At 42.4% G+C, this 17,515-nt stretch overlaps 1 protein-coding gene across 2 annotated transcripts in view; it reads right to left on the bottom strand.

Annotated features, from left to right (window-relative positions):
• Positions 1–12,910: 12,910 nt before the first annotated feature.
• Positions 12,911–17,515, bottom strand: part of LOC136676838 (protein naked cuticle homolog 1-like) — a 39,139-nt gene continuing 34,534 nt past the window's right edge. For both annotated transcript variants that reach the window (XM_066654091.1, XM_066654092.1), the window contains 2 exons: positions 17,105–17,232; positions 12,911–17,006 (listed from right to left, as the gene is read on the bottom strand). In XM_066654091.1, the coding sequence (XP_066510188.1) occupies positions 16,447–17,006; positions 17,105–17,232 (688 nt within the window). In that variant the 3' untranslated portion in view covers positions 12,911–16,446. The remainder of the gene's footprint in view (positions 17,007–17,104; positions 17,233–17,515) is intronic.

Below are 17,515 nucleotides of genomic sequence, written 5' to 3'. Positions count from 1 at the left end.
AATATACCACAACAATCGTATTTCATTGCGGGATCAAACAGGAACAAGTGTCTGGCTCGGCCGGCGTTTGATCAGCCTTCAGTTGCGCTAAATTCAAAGCATATCAGTGGTGACAGTTCTCCGTCTTTGCAGGACATTGCAAGTTTCCTCGGCAAGGCGCTCCTTTGAGATGGCAGATAGGAGATCAAAGACGGCGAGGAGTTGACACTCTTGGGCGTCTGATGTTAGTCACCACTGGTGAGGGAGAGAGGTGGACAATGGCTTCAAACGAACGAAGGGAAGGGAAGCTGATAAGCGACGTCCTAATTGACTGGAGTCGCCACCAAATCGGGACCCAATTAACGGAGGGACTTGGCTCGGTTAAAAGGAAGAGTAGATCAAATGTCTCTCCAAGAGAAAAAGGGTACAAAAAAGGGGAGGGCTTCCTGTGTGTATGAACGCCAGGCATGTGTATCGAGTTTTAATTGACAAGAAGATTAAAGCTCACTTCTAAGAAGGTTTTCTTTTCAGGGTGCAGCTAAAGATAGATAGAGAGAGACAGAGAAGAGAGAGAGAGTCTGGGGTGCAGGGTGCCGTGTTCAAGGTTAGTGCTGACTCCCGCTGGGCGCACCGCCGCTCGAGATGGTCCTACTTGTTGGACATTCATTATCAAACCCTGTTTGCTCCTTTCATCTCCAGCTCGGCACAGCTCGCCACGCAAAATACAGAGGCACCTTGCAGCTTGACATCCTTCCATTCACGCTGTACCTTAAACAGCATGCTGCCACATCAAAGCAGCCACACTCCCTTTGATGTTGCAAAAAGAAAGAGCTCCAATGATCTACTAAAAACCAATGGAACTTTTTGGAGCCTCTCGCTCTCTCCCTCCCTTCTCTCTTGCTCTCACCCCCTACACGAGAGCATTTCCTATCCCTTGCTGAACCTTTCAATATGTCCATTTTTCAGGGGGAATGTGGGTGACTATGTCCCATGGATGTGGGGCCCATAGGGTGAGCATTGATTTTACGATAATCGTTTCGAGGATAGAGCCCAGTGATAAAGACCCTTGAGATCTGTCTTGTAAGCAGCAAAATTCACACAAAACAAAAACCACCAGGAGCTCTATGTAAAGCAACTGTCTGAAAATCCACTAGAACCACCAGAGTTGATTCACCAGAGATGAGAAGATCCATGAACTTCCTGCTGTAAGGGCCAATGCCAAAATAGCCAAACAGATTCAAGGAAGGGATTGGGTTGGTTATAATCAAATAACATAGTTGATACCTGACCATGGTGTTATCTGAACAAGGTGAACAGTAAATTAAAAGCATTAAAAAGCACTACCATCAAGTCACAAAAACCAGTGGTTGGAAGCATGGAGATGGCCTCCACCACACGAAGCTCGTAGACGCCATACAGAGACACTGAAGAGCACATTTAGGGCCATGGAACTGATGGTTCAGTCAGTGATTGTTACCTACTATATTGAGGTGCTTGTGTAGTGCTCCAAATGTGGTGGACCTATATATATAGCATTCCGCAAGATATGTGGTTTTGCAGGTCGATAAAAATGCCTCGTTGGACTACACCCTTGGAAATGGAACTGGGACGTTTGTATGTACCTCATGGGGAAATAAGCAACCATCATGGTCTTCCACCATCTGGAAGTATATGGTTTTCACATCAGGGTATAGTGTGACCCTATCTTTTGTGTTGTAAGTTGTAATCCAAATGAAATATTTATATAATATCTCTCATATTGAAACCTGAAATCATCAGCTCTGCCATCATTCTGGGTCAGAAACAGCAGAGCAGCAGCAGTATTGGTCAGGGATGCAAATTCACATGTCCAAATTTGCAGCCACAAACCCTATGTCAAAATGACTCCGTTATATGCCCCTGCTTAACTAGCTTAGCTTAAACCACTGAGGATACAGAATGATGCTGCTATAGTAACTTAAATGCGACAACTACAGCAGCCAAAATGTACTGCAATCGACTTGCATGATCTTGGAGATCGACCTGTCGATTGCAATTGACTGGTTGGCGACCACTGATCTAGGGTCTTCTGAAGTTGTTCCCCATTCTAGAGGCAAATAAAACACTCAAGAAGGTTGTCCTTTAGAGTAAATGTAACTTTGCACACAAGACCACATACAGTGGACAGTCCTTCACCAAAAAGACAGTTTATTGTTCTATAATCACTTGGTGTGGCATACTGCCGAAGGACAATGACCACTCTACGACGCGGTTCAAGTGGCTTACCCTGCTGTGTAATCTTGCATGTTAATGTGGGTTTCACTAGCTGTAACACATACTCAAACTGCAAAAATGATGTCTACTGCATATCTGAAACTGAACACACAATCTTGACACAATCATCAACTCACTGGGGGTGGGCTACAAGCTGCATTTGCTCGCCACTGTGAACCAGTGCTGTACCAACTGAGCAAAAACACTTTTCATTTCCCACCTCTTGAGATTTCATGTCTGGGTTGCTGTAGAGCATCCTTCAGTTTCAGGAGTTTACCTTGCCAGAGGCGGAGCCTTTTTCAAGTTTCTGAGTTCCTAGGGGTCAGGGGGGCTGGATCTGTGGCCACACCTTTGTAAAGGACAATAACCCCCCCAACACTGACACAAACATACATATCTTTTGCTTTCAGACTCCACAGGAATTTATTTAAAACTTTGTAATTGATACACAACTACAAGGACATAAATAAATAAATATATATTCACGAAATATGCATTACATATCTCATTCATTTGCCTTGCTGTGCCCGCACTGCAATAGACCACTACTCTAGAGAAGGTACTACTCCAGTCGAGTATATGGTGGTTTTAAACTCCTCTAGCTCGTGCTTGGAAGTGAACTGCACTGCAGAAAAAAATTGGGGACCACTGCTCTAGAGTAATGGAACTTCATTTAACACCTTCGGATGACTTGGGATGGATTTTGTGATCCAGAATTGATTATCCATCCTCAGTACCTGACCTTACCAATGTTCTTGCATCTGAATACATCAAATGCTCACAGAAATGTTCCAGCACCTGGTGAAGTCTTCAATAGCAAAGACTAAATACATCTTGCTTATGCTGCAATTAAAGCTTCCATTTTTCTGCAAAGATTTTTGACTTGATGTTGGAATATTCCTGTGAGAATTTGCTGCCATTTAAACATAAAAACATCAGTGAGCTGATGTAATGTTGTTTGATAATTAATTCTGAATCACAAAATATTTTCCAGCTCATCCGAGAGGTATCACCACCCCAGAAATCACAGTTCCAGTTCTATGCAGCTCAATTCTAGAGAGGTATACATCAATAAGCCATAACAAAATGAACACCTCCTTGTTTCTACACTCTATACAATGGATTACATATGTTTCTCTGCATACTTTATTTGCCCACTTTCACCATGTTCTACAATGCTCATGGTAATTCTCATGGTGGTGATAGTGGTGAGTTAGTGTGTGTTGCCCAGGTACCAGCAGATCAGACACATCATTGCTTCTAAAGTATTTAAACACTCTGTCCACTCTATTAGACACACCTACCTCATTGGTTCACCTTGTAGATGTAAAATCAAAGAGAGTGATTCATCTGTTCCTGCACAGTTTGTGTTAGTCATCCTCTAATCTTTCATCATTGGTTGATTGACTGTTCCAGCAGTGACGCTGAGGGGTTTAAAAACTCCAGGAGCACTGCTGTGCCTGATCCACTCATACCAGCGCAACACACACTAACATACTACCATCACGTCAGTGCTGCAGCGCTGAGAATGATCCACCACCTAAATAATACCTGCTCTTGAAGAGCAGGGTCAAAGGGGCAAACAAAGTATGCAGATTGACTGGACTCTGTAATTATTGAATTACAAGGTGTCCATGGGTATGGTCAGTGGAGCTGAGAGAATGGACAATGAGAGTGCAAACATGGAGGTGTTCATAATTCTAAGGGTGTATATCTGCCTAGCCCCATTCAATGTAAGTTAATTTGGAGCATTTCTATTGGTCCATTCATTATGAAAGTTTGAAACAACGTAAACGATACCTGGAGTTTTCTAATTATGGGGGAAATGTCATGTATGTTTTTTATTAGTAAAGGCAACTATGGAAACATAAAAAAATGATTTGTGTAACACATAAGGATACAGACACACATCTGGGACCAATCTGCCATCAGATCCTGAACAGGGCTGCAGTGATTTCCAGCTGTCTCACCCTCCCTTTTTCTCTCTGTTCTTCTTTTCCTCTCTCTCTCTCTCTCTCTCTCTCTCTCTCTCTCTCTCTCTCTCTGTCAGAAAATGGTCTGCTTGATTATGTAAAATTATGAGTGTGTTTTTGTGTGTGCTCTGTATGAAATATTGTGCAGAAATGCTGAATGGCTGGAAACTGTGGACGAATCCGTCTCTTGGCTGTTGTTTTTGCCATCACTGATCCGCAACATCAAAGGCATACTTTGTGAGGCACACTTTGTGGAAGGAAGGGGTGTGTCTTGGAAAATGGATGCTGAGCATGTGTCTGTCACATGCTGCCACACTCACACATACAAACACATAGATGTGTGTATGTGTGAGCTTCATCTGCACACTCACATATACAAACACAAAAAGTAAATCTTGATTCTTTGGTTATAATCGCTAATTGAACACATCACATTCACACATGACAAATATCACAGCATCCTCCGAAACACATGTCAGTGTGACAATTTCTCTGCCCAAGACAGGATGCATATATAAAATATGCATTTATGCTTCTATGAATTTACTCTCAGTCAAGAAGAATGCAAAATATGGCACCAAAATTCTGGTGGAAACATACACATTTCTTGTTTTTGGTAAAATAGGCACTAGGGCAGCACAGTGGCGCAGTCGCACATCTCCAGGAAGCTGGAGGTTGTGGGTTCAAGTCCCGCTCCGGGTGACTGTCTGTGAGGAGTTTGGTGTGTTGTCCCCATGTCGACATGGGATACTTCCGGGATTTCCGGTTTATTCCCACGGTCCAAAAACATATTTTAGCAAATCAAAAAGTATCCTTGAGTGTGTGTCGCCCTGTGATTCTGGGTAGGCTCCAGACACACCGCGACCCTGAACTTTATAAGCTGTTACAGACAAAGAAAAAATGCACTTGCTCTAAATACTCTAAGAGTATTATCAATCAAAGATGCAAAAGCAAACTTCTGTCATGATTTAAAGGTGCATCATTGGATTGCATATATAAGAAGGTAGATATTTCTTGGAAATTTAGAGAGATGTTCTGTCTTCTCCAGGTAAGTACATGGTTATTTCAGCAAGACAATGCCCAACTTCATTCTGCACAACAGTGTGACTTTGTAGACATAATGAGTATGCTTGACTAACCTGCCTACAGTCCAAATCTGTCTCCTACGGTGCATCACGAAGTAAATACGACAATGGTTGCCACAGACTGCTGAGCAGCTGAAGTCTTGTATCAGATTAGAATGGGCATACATTTCGCTTGTGAAATTTAAAAAAATTGTTTCCTCAAGTCCCAAATGATCAAAATAATTTAATTAAAAGGAAAGGTGATGTAACATAGTGGTAAACCTGCCTCTGTCTCAACATTGTACCAATTAAACATTGTCTTATATTTACTCTATATAAGGTGCTCAGAGAAAGCACTGGAAACATTTTCTTTGTTATTTTGATATTTAAATAAAAGTAAAGAAAGGGAATAAACTAATAATATATTCTACTTTTTAGTGTAATTTAGTGTAAAACAAACCCCAATATTTATGGAAATGGAGTTTCTAAATTCATAGACAGTATATATTTACTTCTATATCATGTGTAAACACAGGTAAATTTATCTAGCTATTGATCTAAATAGGCTTGTTAAAGCTACATTAAAAAACATGTTTACTCAGCGTGTGACATTCATGCTGTGTCACTTTTTTATTTTTTAATGTAAAATGTGTGTGGTGGGTGGTAAGAAGTGGCCTATCCCTTTGGATGTGGCCCTGGGACAATAGATTAAAACCACTGCTCTTCACCACTTCCTCAGCTCATTTGTGGTTCACTCCACTGAATGACTGTGGAAGCAGTCTGAGCATTCTTTCATGTTAGAGAGGAAATCCCTTGCTGAAGGAACTACAGCCTATCTACTTGTCACCAAATAACAGATCTGCCATGAAGTTGATTTTGATATTTGTTGAAAATGTGGCATTGTCATTCACCTTAGCCATGTTTCCCATTTATTGTTCCAGCTTTTGACATTTCTGTGCCTCCCACTGCTGTCCCAGCCTCACGGATCTCTGGTTCTGTGGCCTGGAATCCACTTCTCAGAGGTTCAACAATCTCAAATTGGCTACTCCTGGTTTCAGCTAAGGTGTAGGCTAGGCATTGGAGAAGCTGTCAGGATCTCCAGTTTCCTCTATTTTTTTTACTGTGGTTAAAGTGTCTGCCCATTCAGTCCCAGCCCCTTCTCGCGCCTCTAGTCCAGGTTCCAGTCCAAGATAAGCTGTGTCTGACAAATGATGTTTCAAAGCTCTTTCCAGGACCATTTACACTTTCGTCTTCTCTCTTGATCAGCACCCCAAGCTTGTCTCCAGCTCTCACTTCTCTTGCTTTTATGACTCCGGTCCAGTTTCTTCAGATCCTACTACTTCCATCCCTCCAATATCCAACTCCAATCCATTTTGTTAAGCTTCGCTTCTATGGGTTCAGGTGCTGAATTCCTGCTGGGCATGATCCAAGCTCCTGCAACCTCCAATGTCAAATCAACATCTGGTGCAGCACCAGTTCATGCTTCCACTTTAGCCTGTTATGCTTCACCACTTTGGCCTGCACTTATCCTGTTCTACAGATGCCCAATTCACTGAAAGAACTACCGGATGTGCTATAGGACTTTGATATATTTGACTAATTCTGCAGTTTCTACCCAATGTCCTACTAAATGTCTCTGGATCATTTGACTGTTCCTGAGGACAGCATTTATATTTGGAAGATTTTAGAATTCGTCTGCTGAGGAGAGATTGCTGCTTGTTGCCCCATAGACTTGTAGACTTGCTGCTTGTTGTTCTCTCTATAAAATCTGGGGTAGAACATGCCCAAGGAGACTCATTGGTTCTTTCTGTCTTCCTGTCATTCTTCGTCTTGTTACTATGTTTCTTTCTAGGGATATTCAGCAGAGGGGTTTGTTGTTGATCCTACATAATGCTTTTTTGTTTTCTCTATGAGTGTAGCTTCTACCCCCTGGACCTTTTCTGCCTTAGGTCCTCAGATCCCGAGTTCACCAACAGGTAACCGCAGGACACTGATATTTATTGACTGATAGACCAGAAGCTTTTGCCCTGACAAATGTGTCTGTGTCTTTGTTAGCCGTGCTGACACAAGCTTCCAGAATTTTGGAAAACACTTGTGAAAATGGCTCAACATGGAAAGTTGGATGGTGTTACAATGCCTCTGCCAAGACCAAGATTGTTGCTTGTGGCCCCAAAGACTTGTTGACTTGCTCTCTTGTTGTCTCCTCTTTATTTTCTGAAATAGTACACTCCCAAGGAGGAGGCAGTCCCATTCTTTTGCTCTCTTCCTGTCATTCTTTGTCTGGTTCTTCTGTGTCTTTGTAAGGAAAGTCAATGGAGGAGCTTCCTGCTCTACAAGGCTTTGTTACTAATCCCGCAAAGTGTTCTTTTGTTGTAGGTTTGTGTAGATTTGGCCCTTTGACCTGCGTGACTGTAGTTCCTGCTTCATACTTATTGTCTTTTGTTGCACCTCGTCCTTCTCCTTTAGTCTCAGTCACTCACTCAGATTTCCTGACCTCTTTCACTGCTAACCAAGCTTCTTTGCCTCAGGTTACCTTAGTAGCTAGAGCCCATAACTCATTTTTGAGGATTTTGGAGAACAAATATCCTTGTAGTCACTGTCCCAAAGCTCTAGCTAGACTTTTATCACATTCCTGATCCTTTGCCTCAGTCCTGAAGAGGTTCCCTTATTATTTAGAGATCGTAAACAGGAACAGGCGGTAGGAGAAGATTGAATGTTACTTACACTTGAATTTCACTCTTATCAAATTAACTCAAACCTTTAGTTGCAGTATTATGTATATAACAGCAAGGATTTGCCTATGTCTATTTAGCCAGTAAGCTAAAAAAAAAAGGTCTCTTCCCTATACTGGTGTAAACCTTATCAAACAGCATTAGTGCAGCTGATAAGGCAAGGGGACATGTAACCATTCATTCACTCATTTATCTTCTGCAACCACATCCAGGGTCACTGTGGGTCTGGAGCCAGAAGGAAGCACTGGGCACAAGGCAAGAACACATCTTGGCAAGGGTGACCTTACACCTATGTGCTGTTCTCTTGAGTGTTTTGCATCTTTTCACACTTTTCTATGGTGCGACTTTAAGCTGTAAAACTCTTATAAACCTAAATGTTACATGATTATTTCAGAATCTAAATTCAATCCAGTTTTAAGGGAACCTGTTTAGTTGCAGACAGCAAAGTTAAGAAAAGAATGTTCCATTTTTTGTTTGCTCAGTTCTCATCCAGCCATTTTAAAAAGACCTTCCTGATCACGTTTTGAAGCCAATTAACTGTGACTTGGACTTGTTTAATATTGAGTTTTCTTCTGAAAAATCATGAAGTAAATTAAAAATTAGAGCTCTTTGAAAGGCATTAGTTCTCTGCACCATGCAGCACTTTTCTGAAGCAGCTGTGGAGCACTGGGCCTGGGGCTGAAATGCTGCACTTTATTAAACCTCTCTGAAGGCAGCAGACTCTTTGAACAGCGATTATTTATGTCTTGCCACTTGACGTAATTGCTGCATTAAAGATCTCCATAGGACTGGAGTGACGTCTACATCCTCTGTGGTTGTGTCATAACAGGTACGGAATATCATACACACACTCAAATCACATCTTTAAAGCACAATCAAGCACACAGCCACTTAGACACAGCAGACTTGGTTGTAACTCCTTAACGTATATGAGGAGTCCAAAATGAGAGGCAAAAAAATGGACAAAGAAGGAGCAAAAGGGCAGAGAAAGAGGAAAAGAAAAAGAAAACAATAGAGGAGAGAAACACAGAATGTGGTTGGGTCCAAGTGTGAGAGAGTGTGAGAGAGACATAAGAGATGGAGGGGGAGAGACCAGGCAGAAAGAGGAGGAAGAAGGAAGTTAAGAGAATGGGGAAATGAAACATGCAACAGATCTACAGCAGAAAAGAGAACCAAAGAAGGAGGGCAAGAGAGAAGTGGGAAATGAAAAGAGAGAAACTGATTAAAGAAAGAGTGGGTGAAGGACAAGGGAGAGTGAGAAAAGGGGAGAGAGAGCAAGAAAGCTCAGGGTGCAAGAAAAGGAGAATGAATGAGAAAGAACGAGCTACAGCAAACAGGGCGATGGAAAAAGAGCAGAGGAAAAGGAAAATATGAAAGGGGAAAGAAACAAGTAGAAAGAATACCGAAGAAGAGAATGAGCAGGACAGTGTGAGAAAGAGAGAGGGTGCGAGAGGCTGTGAGAGAGAGAGATGACTATGATGGGAGCCGCTTCATTGGCCACTTTGCTAATTCAATGAACATGTCGATTACGGCAGAATTGTATTTTTACTCTTCCTTCTGCACATAAAAGGCTGCCACAGCAATTAGCTTTAATTCCTGTCTTTCTCTGTATTTCTGCTCTTCGTGCTCCGAAGCCTTGCAGAAAAAATGCACGTTCCCCATGATTTGCATTATCCCGCCAATCTGCTTTGAAGTTGCCAGATACTGTAAGAAAAAGGGGGCTCCACTTATCCACCCTCCAAAAAAAAAATGTTCAAAGCGCCTAAATACGGTGGAACAGATGTACATTATCATTGGATTTGCTTTATTTTTTCTGCTCCTGCGTGGTTAAAGTCACCCTCCCCCTCTGCCCCCCTGCAGTGTGTGGAGCATGTGTGTGCTCTGGAGGCTGCTGCACCCCTCCACACCCATTTACACCCCTACACACTTCAAAGCGGCAGCAGACAAAAGCACACTGAGCTCGTCTCATGCTGCACACGCAACAGGCTTCGTTCGGCCCGTGGCAATACCCAGATAACGGTCAGTCTCAGCAACTCTCCTGGGACAGAGCCTCATCTGCTGCCCTCTTTAGCCAGAACTTGACAACAAATAGTGTGAAAGGTTTACTCGACATATCAAAATATCCACTGTGCATAGACACTCTGTTGATTACTGTCTGTGGACAGTGGAGCTGATAAAATGGACAATGAGCTTAGATGTAAGAGCGAGGTATGTGTTCCTAATCCAGTCATTGTTCGTGAATAACTGCACAAGTGTTTAACTGTGAACGCTTGTTCAGGGAAATGGCATCATGAGCAAATATACGCTGATGTAAAATCACTTTTAAAATCCTGGAGTATGACTTTCTGAAAACAGACATAACATTTGGCAGCAGATTAAATGTGTCAACATAAAGATGTTTTATATGTCAGTCCTTCCTACGCTCAATCTCCTTCTCTGAAACTGTAAAATATTAAATTGGGCCTCTTGAGAGACTTCTGTAAAGCTTAATAAAGATCTCTGACACTCAGATGTTCCAGCCTACACCATAGAAGCCGTATTAGCCCTGCTGCAGTATCCAAGAAAAGAAGAACACTACTTGGAGCCTATAGTTGTGCACACATTTCATTTTCAAGTCATAGACCACCCTTTAAAAATTCCCAGTCCAAATGTGCTTTAGCTGAAGTCATTTTTTTGAAAGCTTTTAGAAGTGGGACTCTTAACAGCTATGTAAGAACTGATAGACCACCAAACATGTCCCATTTAGACAAAGTGGACTTAAAGCAAAGTCTACATTGTGGGGAAATGCCATTCTAAGAGCTGTGTCTCTTAAGGTGGAACGGTATGTTTGAGGGAAATTAATGACTATTGTTTGTTGGTACCGCGACCCTGAAATGGAGAAGCGGAGAAGAAAATGATGATGATGATGATGATGTTTGTTGGTGGCTAAAATATAACTAGTCTGTAAGTTTTTATTCACTGTTTGAATTCCCACAGAACCTCATTTGTAACTGTTTAGTTTTGTAGCACCTTTGATAATGCAGTTAGCCGTCTTCTGAGTTTGGAGACATTTCCACCTTAAGCGATCTGAAACAGCAGACATAAGTCAATATTACGCACCTATGGAGCAGGAATAGAGCAATATCCTCATATCGGTTCGTGTTTTTCAGCGTGTGGAGTTCTCTTCTTTATCTAAATAACTCCAGATGCCTCTGCCATGAGCAGAGAGAGAGAGAAAGAGTAAGACTAGCATACCGGACCGAGACAGTTTGGTTTTTTACTCATTTACAGACTCTGGGGCCTTGTAAAAACACATTAGACCACTCTGAGGAATGCAAACAGACTAGAGCTAGAAAAATGGTGAGGAAACATCTTCTGAATTTTATAGACAGTGTTTTTTGATTACAATAATGAATCTCACCTTTAAAGCCATCATCTTTAACAGAAATATTCATTATCTGTAACTGATTATCCATTTCAGGGTCTGGAGTCTATGAGGAATCACTGAGCGCAAGGCATTAAAACACCCTGGATGTGATGCCAGTTCATCACAGGGCACCACACACTTTTGAGTAGCTAAGCCACCTACCAACGTGTTTTTGGACTGTGGGAGGAAACCGGAGCACCCGAGGAAAGTGGGCACAGGGAGAACACAGCAAACTCCTCACAGACAGTGACCCGGAGCAGGGCTCAAGCCCACAACCTCCAGGTCCCTGTAGTTGTGTGACAGTGACATGACTTGTTTCGCCACCGTGTCGCCTTTTTCACATTAACAGACGGCAGCAAATCAAACTCCACTTTGAGTTCAGAGCTGAGAAACTCCCCAGGTGTTTCTATGCATTCTTCCACTGTGAGAAGACAGCTCAACACTATGGGTGTGAAAGGATGTGGAGCTGCTCAGAAACTAAACAGCCCAGTGGCTTTCTTTGGAAAATTAAAGAAAGGCTCTGAATCACAACAGAAGCAGTGAATACCTTTATTAAGTTGAGGCTTCTGGGTGTCAACATGAGTTTGATTTCAGCTCTAGATTCTGAGGGGGGTGTGTGAGGGCGAGATCAGTTCCCTCTCCCTGTGTCTACAGTACGTATGAACCACTGTGAGTTGTGCTCATCAGTTGTTGTTGAGGCTTAATTTGAATTAATATCCATTTTGAGGTTATGGACATTAATATAAGAAAAGAGGGCTGGGTGTTAGAAAGGAGAGCAATGCTTTAAAGGCTTTAAAGAGTGAATGGACAGAGTGTGTTTGGAAGGCAAGTAGCGGTCTGAATTTAAAGTGAGACGGCATGTTGGGAACAAAGTGAACGTTTGCAGAGTGATATGTGGACAGAGGATTTTAACTCAGAACCCTGGAGAGGGCCAGGGAGGATTTAAATGTGTGTGTGTGTGTGCGTGTGTGTGCGAGCGAGAAGGCTCTGTGGTTGTCCCTGAAAGATAAGCTTGTATATATGTGTGTGTGCATACTTATCAAAGGCAGTACATGTGGAGAGAGATGGGCTGGACGACTGAGCTGCTGCTGGGACAGATTTAGAGGCAAAAAAATGATTGAGGGACCTTAAGAGTTGACAGAGAGAGAGAGAGAGAGAGAGAGAGAGAGAGAGAGAGAGAGAGTGATGAGGGGAGAAAGAGAAGATATTGAAATGCATTTAAATGGGTCAGGAACCTCAAATCTCTTAAATAAAACATGGCTCTTGGTGGAACCAAAAGTGGTGCTACAAAGAACCCTTTGTAGCACCTTTATTTTTAAGTGTTCAGATATAAAGAATAAAGAGGAGAAGAGGAAAAGAAGCAGAGAGAAAGAGTTAAGAGCTAGAGGCTAAAGAGGGGGACATGGAGTTAGAGAAACAAAGAATGAATGAATGTTGGTATTAATAAACAATCCACACATAAGCAGCTGATATGGAAGATCAAACTTTAATGAAAGTGTAGTTCTCTTGGCACAGACCTGCTATCAAATAAATAAAGCCATTAATCGAGTCCATCTATAATAAACTACATACAGGTATGAGAACTGATTAATAAAACAGACGTTATGAACTGTGGGTTTGGTCAGAACAGAGAATTCTGGGTATTGTTCAGTACACAAGCACCTTGACGTGAAAGAGCGTGTGTTAGGTCACACACACTCGATCAACGGAAACGATCGGGTACAAAGATGAACTCTGCAGAGAACAGAAAGAACAAGATCTGAACATAAATAGCACTTATTCCTCCTGGTAGATGCAGGGTTTACCTTCGGTCCGTGTGTTATTTACATCAGCGACACCAACACAGCGAACAGACCATCCCTGGAAAATACTGACAGTGTGCACAGAGCTCAGTGCAGGGTTATGGAGAACGCTTTCCCAAGTACAGAATATGGTATATTAGGCAATATAGTAGTAATAATAATAATAATATAATAATAATAATATATTGCTATATTGCTTCCCAAAAATGACGTAGAATTCCCCTCAGTACGAAAGGCTGACTTTCAACATGGCACCGGAAAACACTTCTTCATTACAGCGCACGCACACACACACACACACACACACACACACACACACACACAGATTGCAGCAGCACATGGTATCATTAATCTTATTTAAATGCATGTTAAGACAGAGGAAGCTATTCTACAGAGAAAGTATGAGAAAGTGAGAAAGTGTGTGTGTGTGTGTGTGTGTGTTTGGGAGAGAGCGGGAAAGTGGGGGGAGACAACAGCTGAAAGAAAACTCAATGGTACATTAGATTTAATGAGACCACCCTCACAGTGGATGTGACAGGCGTTTGTGGTCCGTGTCCTAGCTCATTTCCTAATGACTCTTCTTTTTTTTTTTCTGGTGTCTTCCACACTACTGGCCTGGCAGGGGAACTGTGAGCCAAGCTGAATGTTTGTTCTGTTGGAGGCAGCTGTGTCCCTTGAGAGATACGCCATACTCTCACTGGAGCTCAGTGTTACTTTCTGCCAGATGGACATGCTACATTTTTTTGTCTGAGCCACTCTGAGGTCAGAAGAAAAGAGAGAGAGAGTTGCTTATCTATCAGTTTAGCTCTCTCTCTCACTACCATGCCAAAGTCTGAAATCAGTATTTTGAATTTGGTTGTATAATAAATATAATTTGTAAAGGAATTGGGTCACACTCATGCTTTTTCATGTGTATCGGGCAGTTGATGTTCTCCTGGAGCTTGTGATTATATTAGGGGCGGTTTGAAAAGGCTTCACTAGGCATTTCACTGCGCTAGTCTTCACATTTAAAGGTGCACTACATGATTTTTTATAGCTCTCTGGATCCAAATGGCCGTCTTTGTTGTTGTGGCTTCGGTCGTGTTGTGGAATGTGTGACCACTGGTGGCCAGGAAAGTAAACTACAGCAAGAAATAAGCACTCAGGTAAAACTGGCTTTAAAGATTAGTAGCATCATATGAGTTATGGTCAAGTCTCTCCGGTACTTAAATAAATGTAATAATGTTTACTAATGGTAGAATTATTCAAATATTTCTGGAGGCCATGGTATATATGAAGCAAGTGATTCCAAACATTTGAACAGAAGTGCACATGCGCGGACACACACACACACACACACACACATCCAAAAACACACCCACACACTCCCCTGACAGTAGGCTTTAGGTCTTGGTGAGTTATGGATGGAGTGGAGACTGCAAGCCGCCACTGCTGTCATCCTGCACCTTAGGAATGAGACAGCTGGCACACACAGTGTTACACACACTCTAACACAGAATACACACACACACACACATCTGCCTAATTTCAGTTTAGAGAAACTTCACAACTCTGTTATGCAAAGAGTCCATATATATATTGTCATATACTACACTTAACTGCGCTATAAATCTTTCATATTTAGTGGTCTTTACAAAAAAACAAAAACAAAGCTTTAAATTTAAATCTAGGACTGAGGAAAAACAAACAAACAAAAAAGCTTTACACAATGAATAAAAATATCACATTAATAAAGCTTACAATGTTGACATTTCCTTTGTTAAACACGTACATATGAGTCTGTTTAGAATATGTATGCGATTTTAAAAAAGGACAGAACTGTAGATTGGTGGCATATTAGAAAATAAAAGAAACCGAAAATAAAAATACCATCTAAATGATCATTTACCGACAATTACAATAATACTAGAGGTAGCAGCAGATTATGATTTTTTTCCTCCTTCTTCACTCTGTATTCACATGCTCCTGTTCTGTTTTGTCTGAAGCCGAGTCCTGTATTGCAAGAATGGAACCGGTTCTGATCCGTTTGTCCACTGGTGAAGCTTTCTGTAGCAAAGTGCTTTTCAAGTGGTAATCAAGTGGCAAGAGCACAGGAGCGGTGTCCACCTAGACACCTTAGGCAATCGGGGCACGCGCATGCTCACACTCATTCATACACACACACACACACACACGCATGTACAGTACCAATCAAACCCACCCACACACCTCCTCATGGAAAAGTGTTCTGTGTTTAATATTGTACACATTTCCTAATAATACTGAAGAAAACAACAAACCGAATGTGTTTCAGTTCATTTTTTCAGAAGAAAATGCAACCAAATTGTAAACAAACATTTACGTGGGGGTTTGTCAGCAAATGAAATAAATGAAAAAGTGGTCTCACACTTTTGCACAGTACTTCCTTGCAAACCAGTTTTATGCTTTAAAGATTAAATAAGGATGTAAACATCTAAACGTCAAAAAATATATAAAATATACATTCAGTCAGGTGTGTCTAAAGCATTTCACTGGTACTGTACATTTAAACAGACATGCCAGCCCTCAAACAGGAGATAATACCTCATTTTCCTTTCCTTCATAGATCACAATCCTTCATTTAACAGTCGTGACCCTTGCAGGGGCCTCAGCTTCACATGGACACAAAGTAGGGACAGGGAGGACAAGGGGCAAAAGGAGTGAAGTGATATAGCCCTTTCCAAGCCTGCTACTCTGTTCACAATTCTTGCCGTAATAGCAACTGAAAAGACTGAAGGTTGAATGACACGGACTCAAACGCACTCACTCGGTTGTCCGCAATATGGTCGTATGCAAAAGTTTGAACCCCTCCGCACATTGTACATGATTATTCCATTTACTAAGTGTAGATCCTCAGAAGTTTTTTTTTCTTTAAATACGAGTGCACTATTCATTTGCAGAGTTTAACATGATCCTAATTTTGTCTTTTTTTGCAGCAGCAGCAGTAATGGCCCATCAAAATGTGCTGGAGTGTGTTTTCCTTAGAGGACATGCGCTTATTTTCTCACTTAGAAAATCAACCAATGTCAACGTGTCATTTGACACCCGTGCCCAAACTTTTGCACATGACTCCACATTTGGCCACTTTCACTTGGTGTCCAGTGTCCGTCAGTCTTGGCTCAGCCTTGGTAATCCCAGCCCAGTGGGGAGGGCTTAATTCCTTCACTCATTCCTCCACTGAGCCTTGGGGTTCCCCGGCCCCCGGGTGGTGCCCCTCAGTCAGGACTGATAAAAGTGGTGATAATGGTAATGGTGCTCATGATGGTGGTGGTGTTCATGTCGTTGCACCACCTGTGCCAAGCCTCCTTCATACAGCACCACGCTGGGCAGATCCCTCACCTGCTCCTTCTCCACCACGGGTCCAGTGGTCACTGCCGGCCCCAGCGCCCGGGACGAGGGTCCGGTGTCCTTGGGCCGCTGCTTGTGCCGACGGTAGGGTCCCGAGATCTGGTGAGGTCCGGCTTGAACAGGCAGGGTAGGGGGAGGTGGAGCTCCTCTCTTCATCACTCTACTGGAGGAGGCCTGCGCTGTGGGGGTGCGGTGGTGGGGTTTGGGAGAGCGGATGCCGTGTGTCTGACGGACAGAGTCCAGTGGTCGGGGGCGGGGACACAGACCGTTCGGCAGGGCTGCCGTTTCTGTGGAAATGGTGTGTGAGCGGCGGTGGTGGGAGGAAGGTGGGTAGGCGTGGCCGTTCTCAGGCTCGTGGGAGCGGGAGCGCGTTTGATTGGCAGAACGAGAGGCGTGTTGGTCTGCCTTGGGGGGCTCCGTGGTGGGTGCAGCTGGAAGAACAAATGTTTGTTTGGTTGAATACTTTAGAGTGACCTTCACAAACTTTAACACAATTATATAAACTACACATTTAAATGACCACTCTAACCTGTTCCAAAGCGCGAGGTGTAGTTCTCAATGCCTGCAAGATCCAAATAATGATTCCTCCTCTCCAGGTTTTCATCCACACAGTGCCTCTGGCAGCCTTGCTGTGTGTGGTGATCACTGTGGTGACGCCTACTAAATCAACCACATGAATTAACAACAGATCAAGGACAGTGCTATTGTTCATAGCTCTAAAACTGTATTTCTAAATGTATAATTACTGATTACTTGATAAACAAAACATAATACAATTAAGATAACTATCTTAATCTCTCAGGATGTTTACAGCTTGACACAAACACAAGACTGCAGTTATTTCATTTATACAGTTCTTTAGTTCTATTGTTTTTGTAAATTAAAGTAGTACACATGGACGATCATTTTATTTCTGTTGTTGAAACAAGCATGTGGTCAT

The sequence above is a fragment of the Hoplias malabaricus genome, chromosome X2 (assembly GCF_029633855.1).
Source record: "Hoplias malabaricus isolate fHopMal1 chromosome X2, fHopMal1.hap1, whole genome shotgun sequence".
Taxonomy (NCBI): domain Eukaryota; kingdom Metazoa; phylum Chordata; class Actinopteri; order Characiformes; family Erythrinidae; genus Hoplias; species Hoplias malabaricus.
The sequence above is the reverse complement of the archived record's forward strand: the minus strand, read 5'-3'. Positions and strand labels throughout refer to the sequence as shown.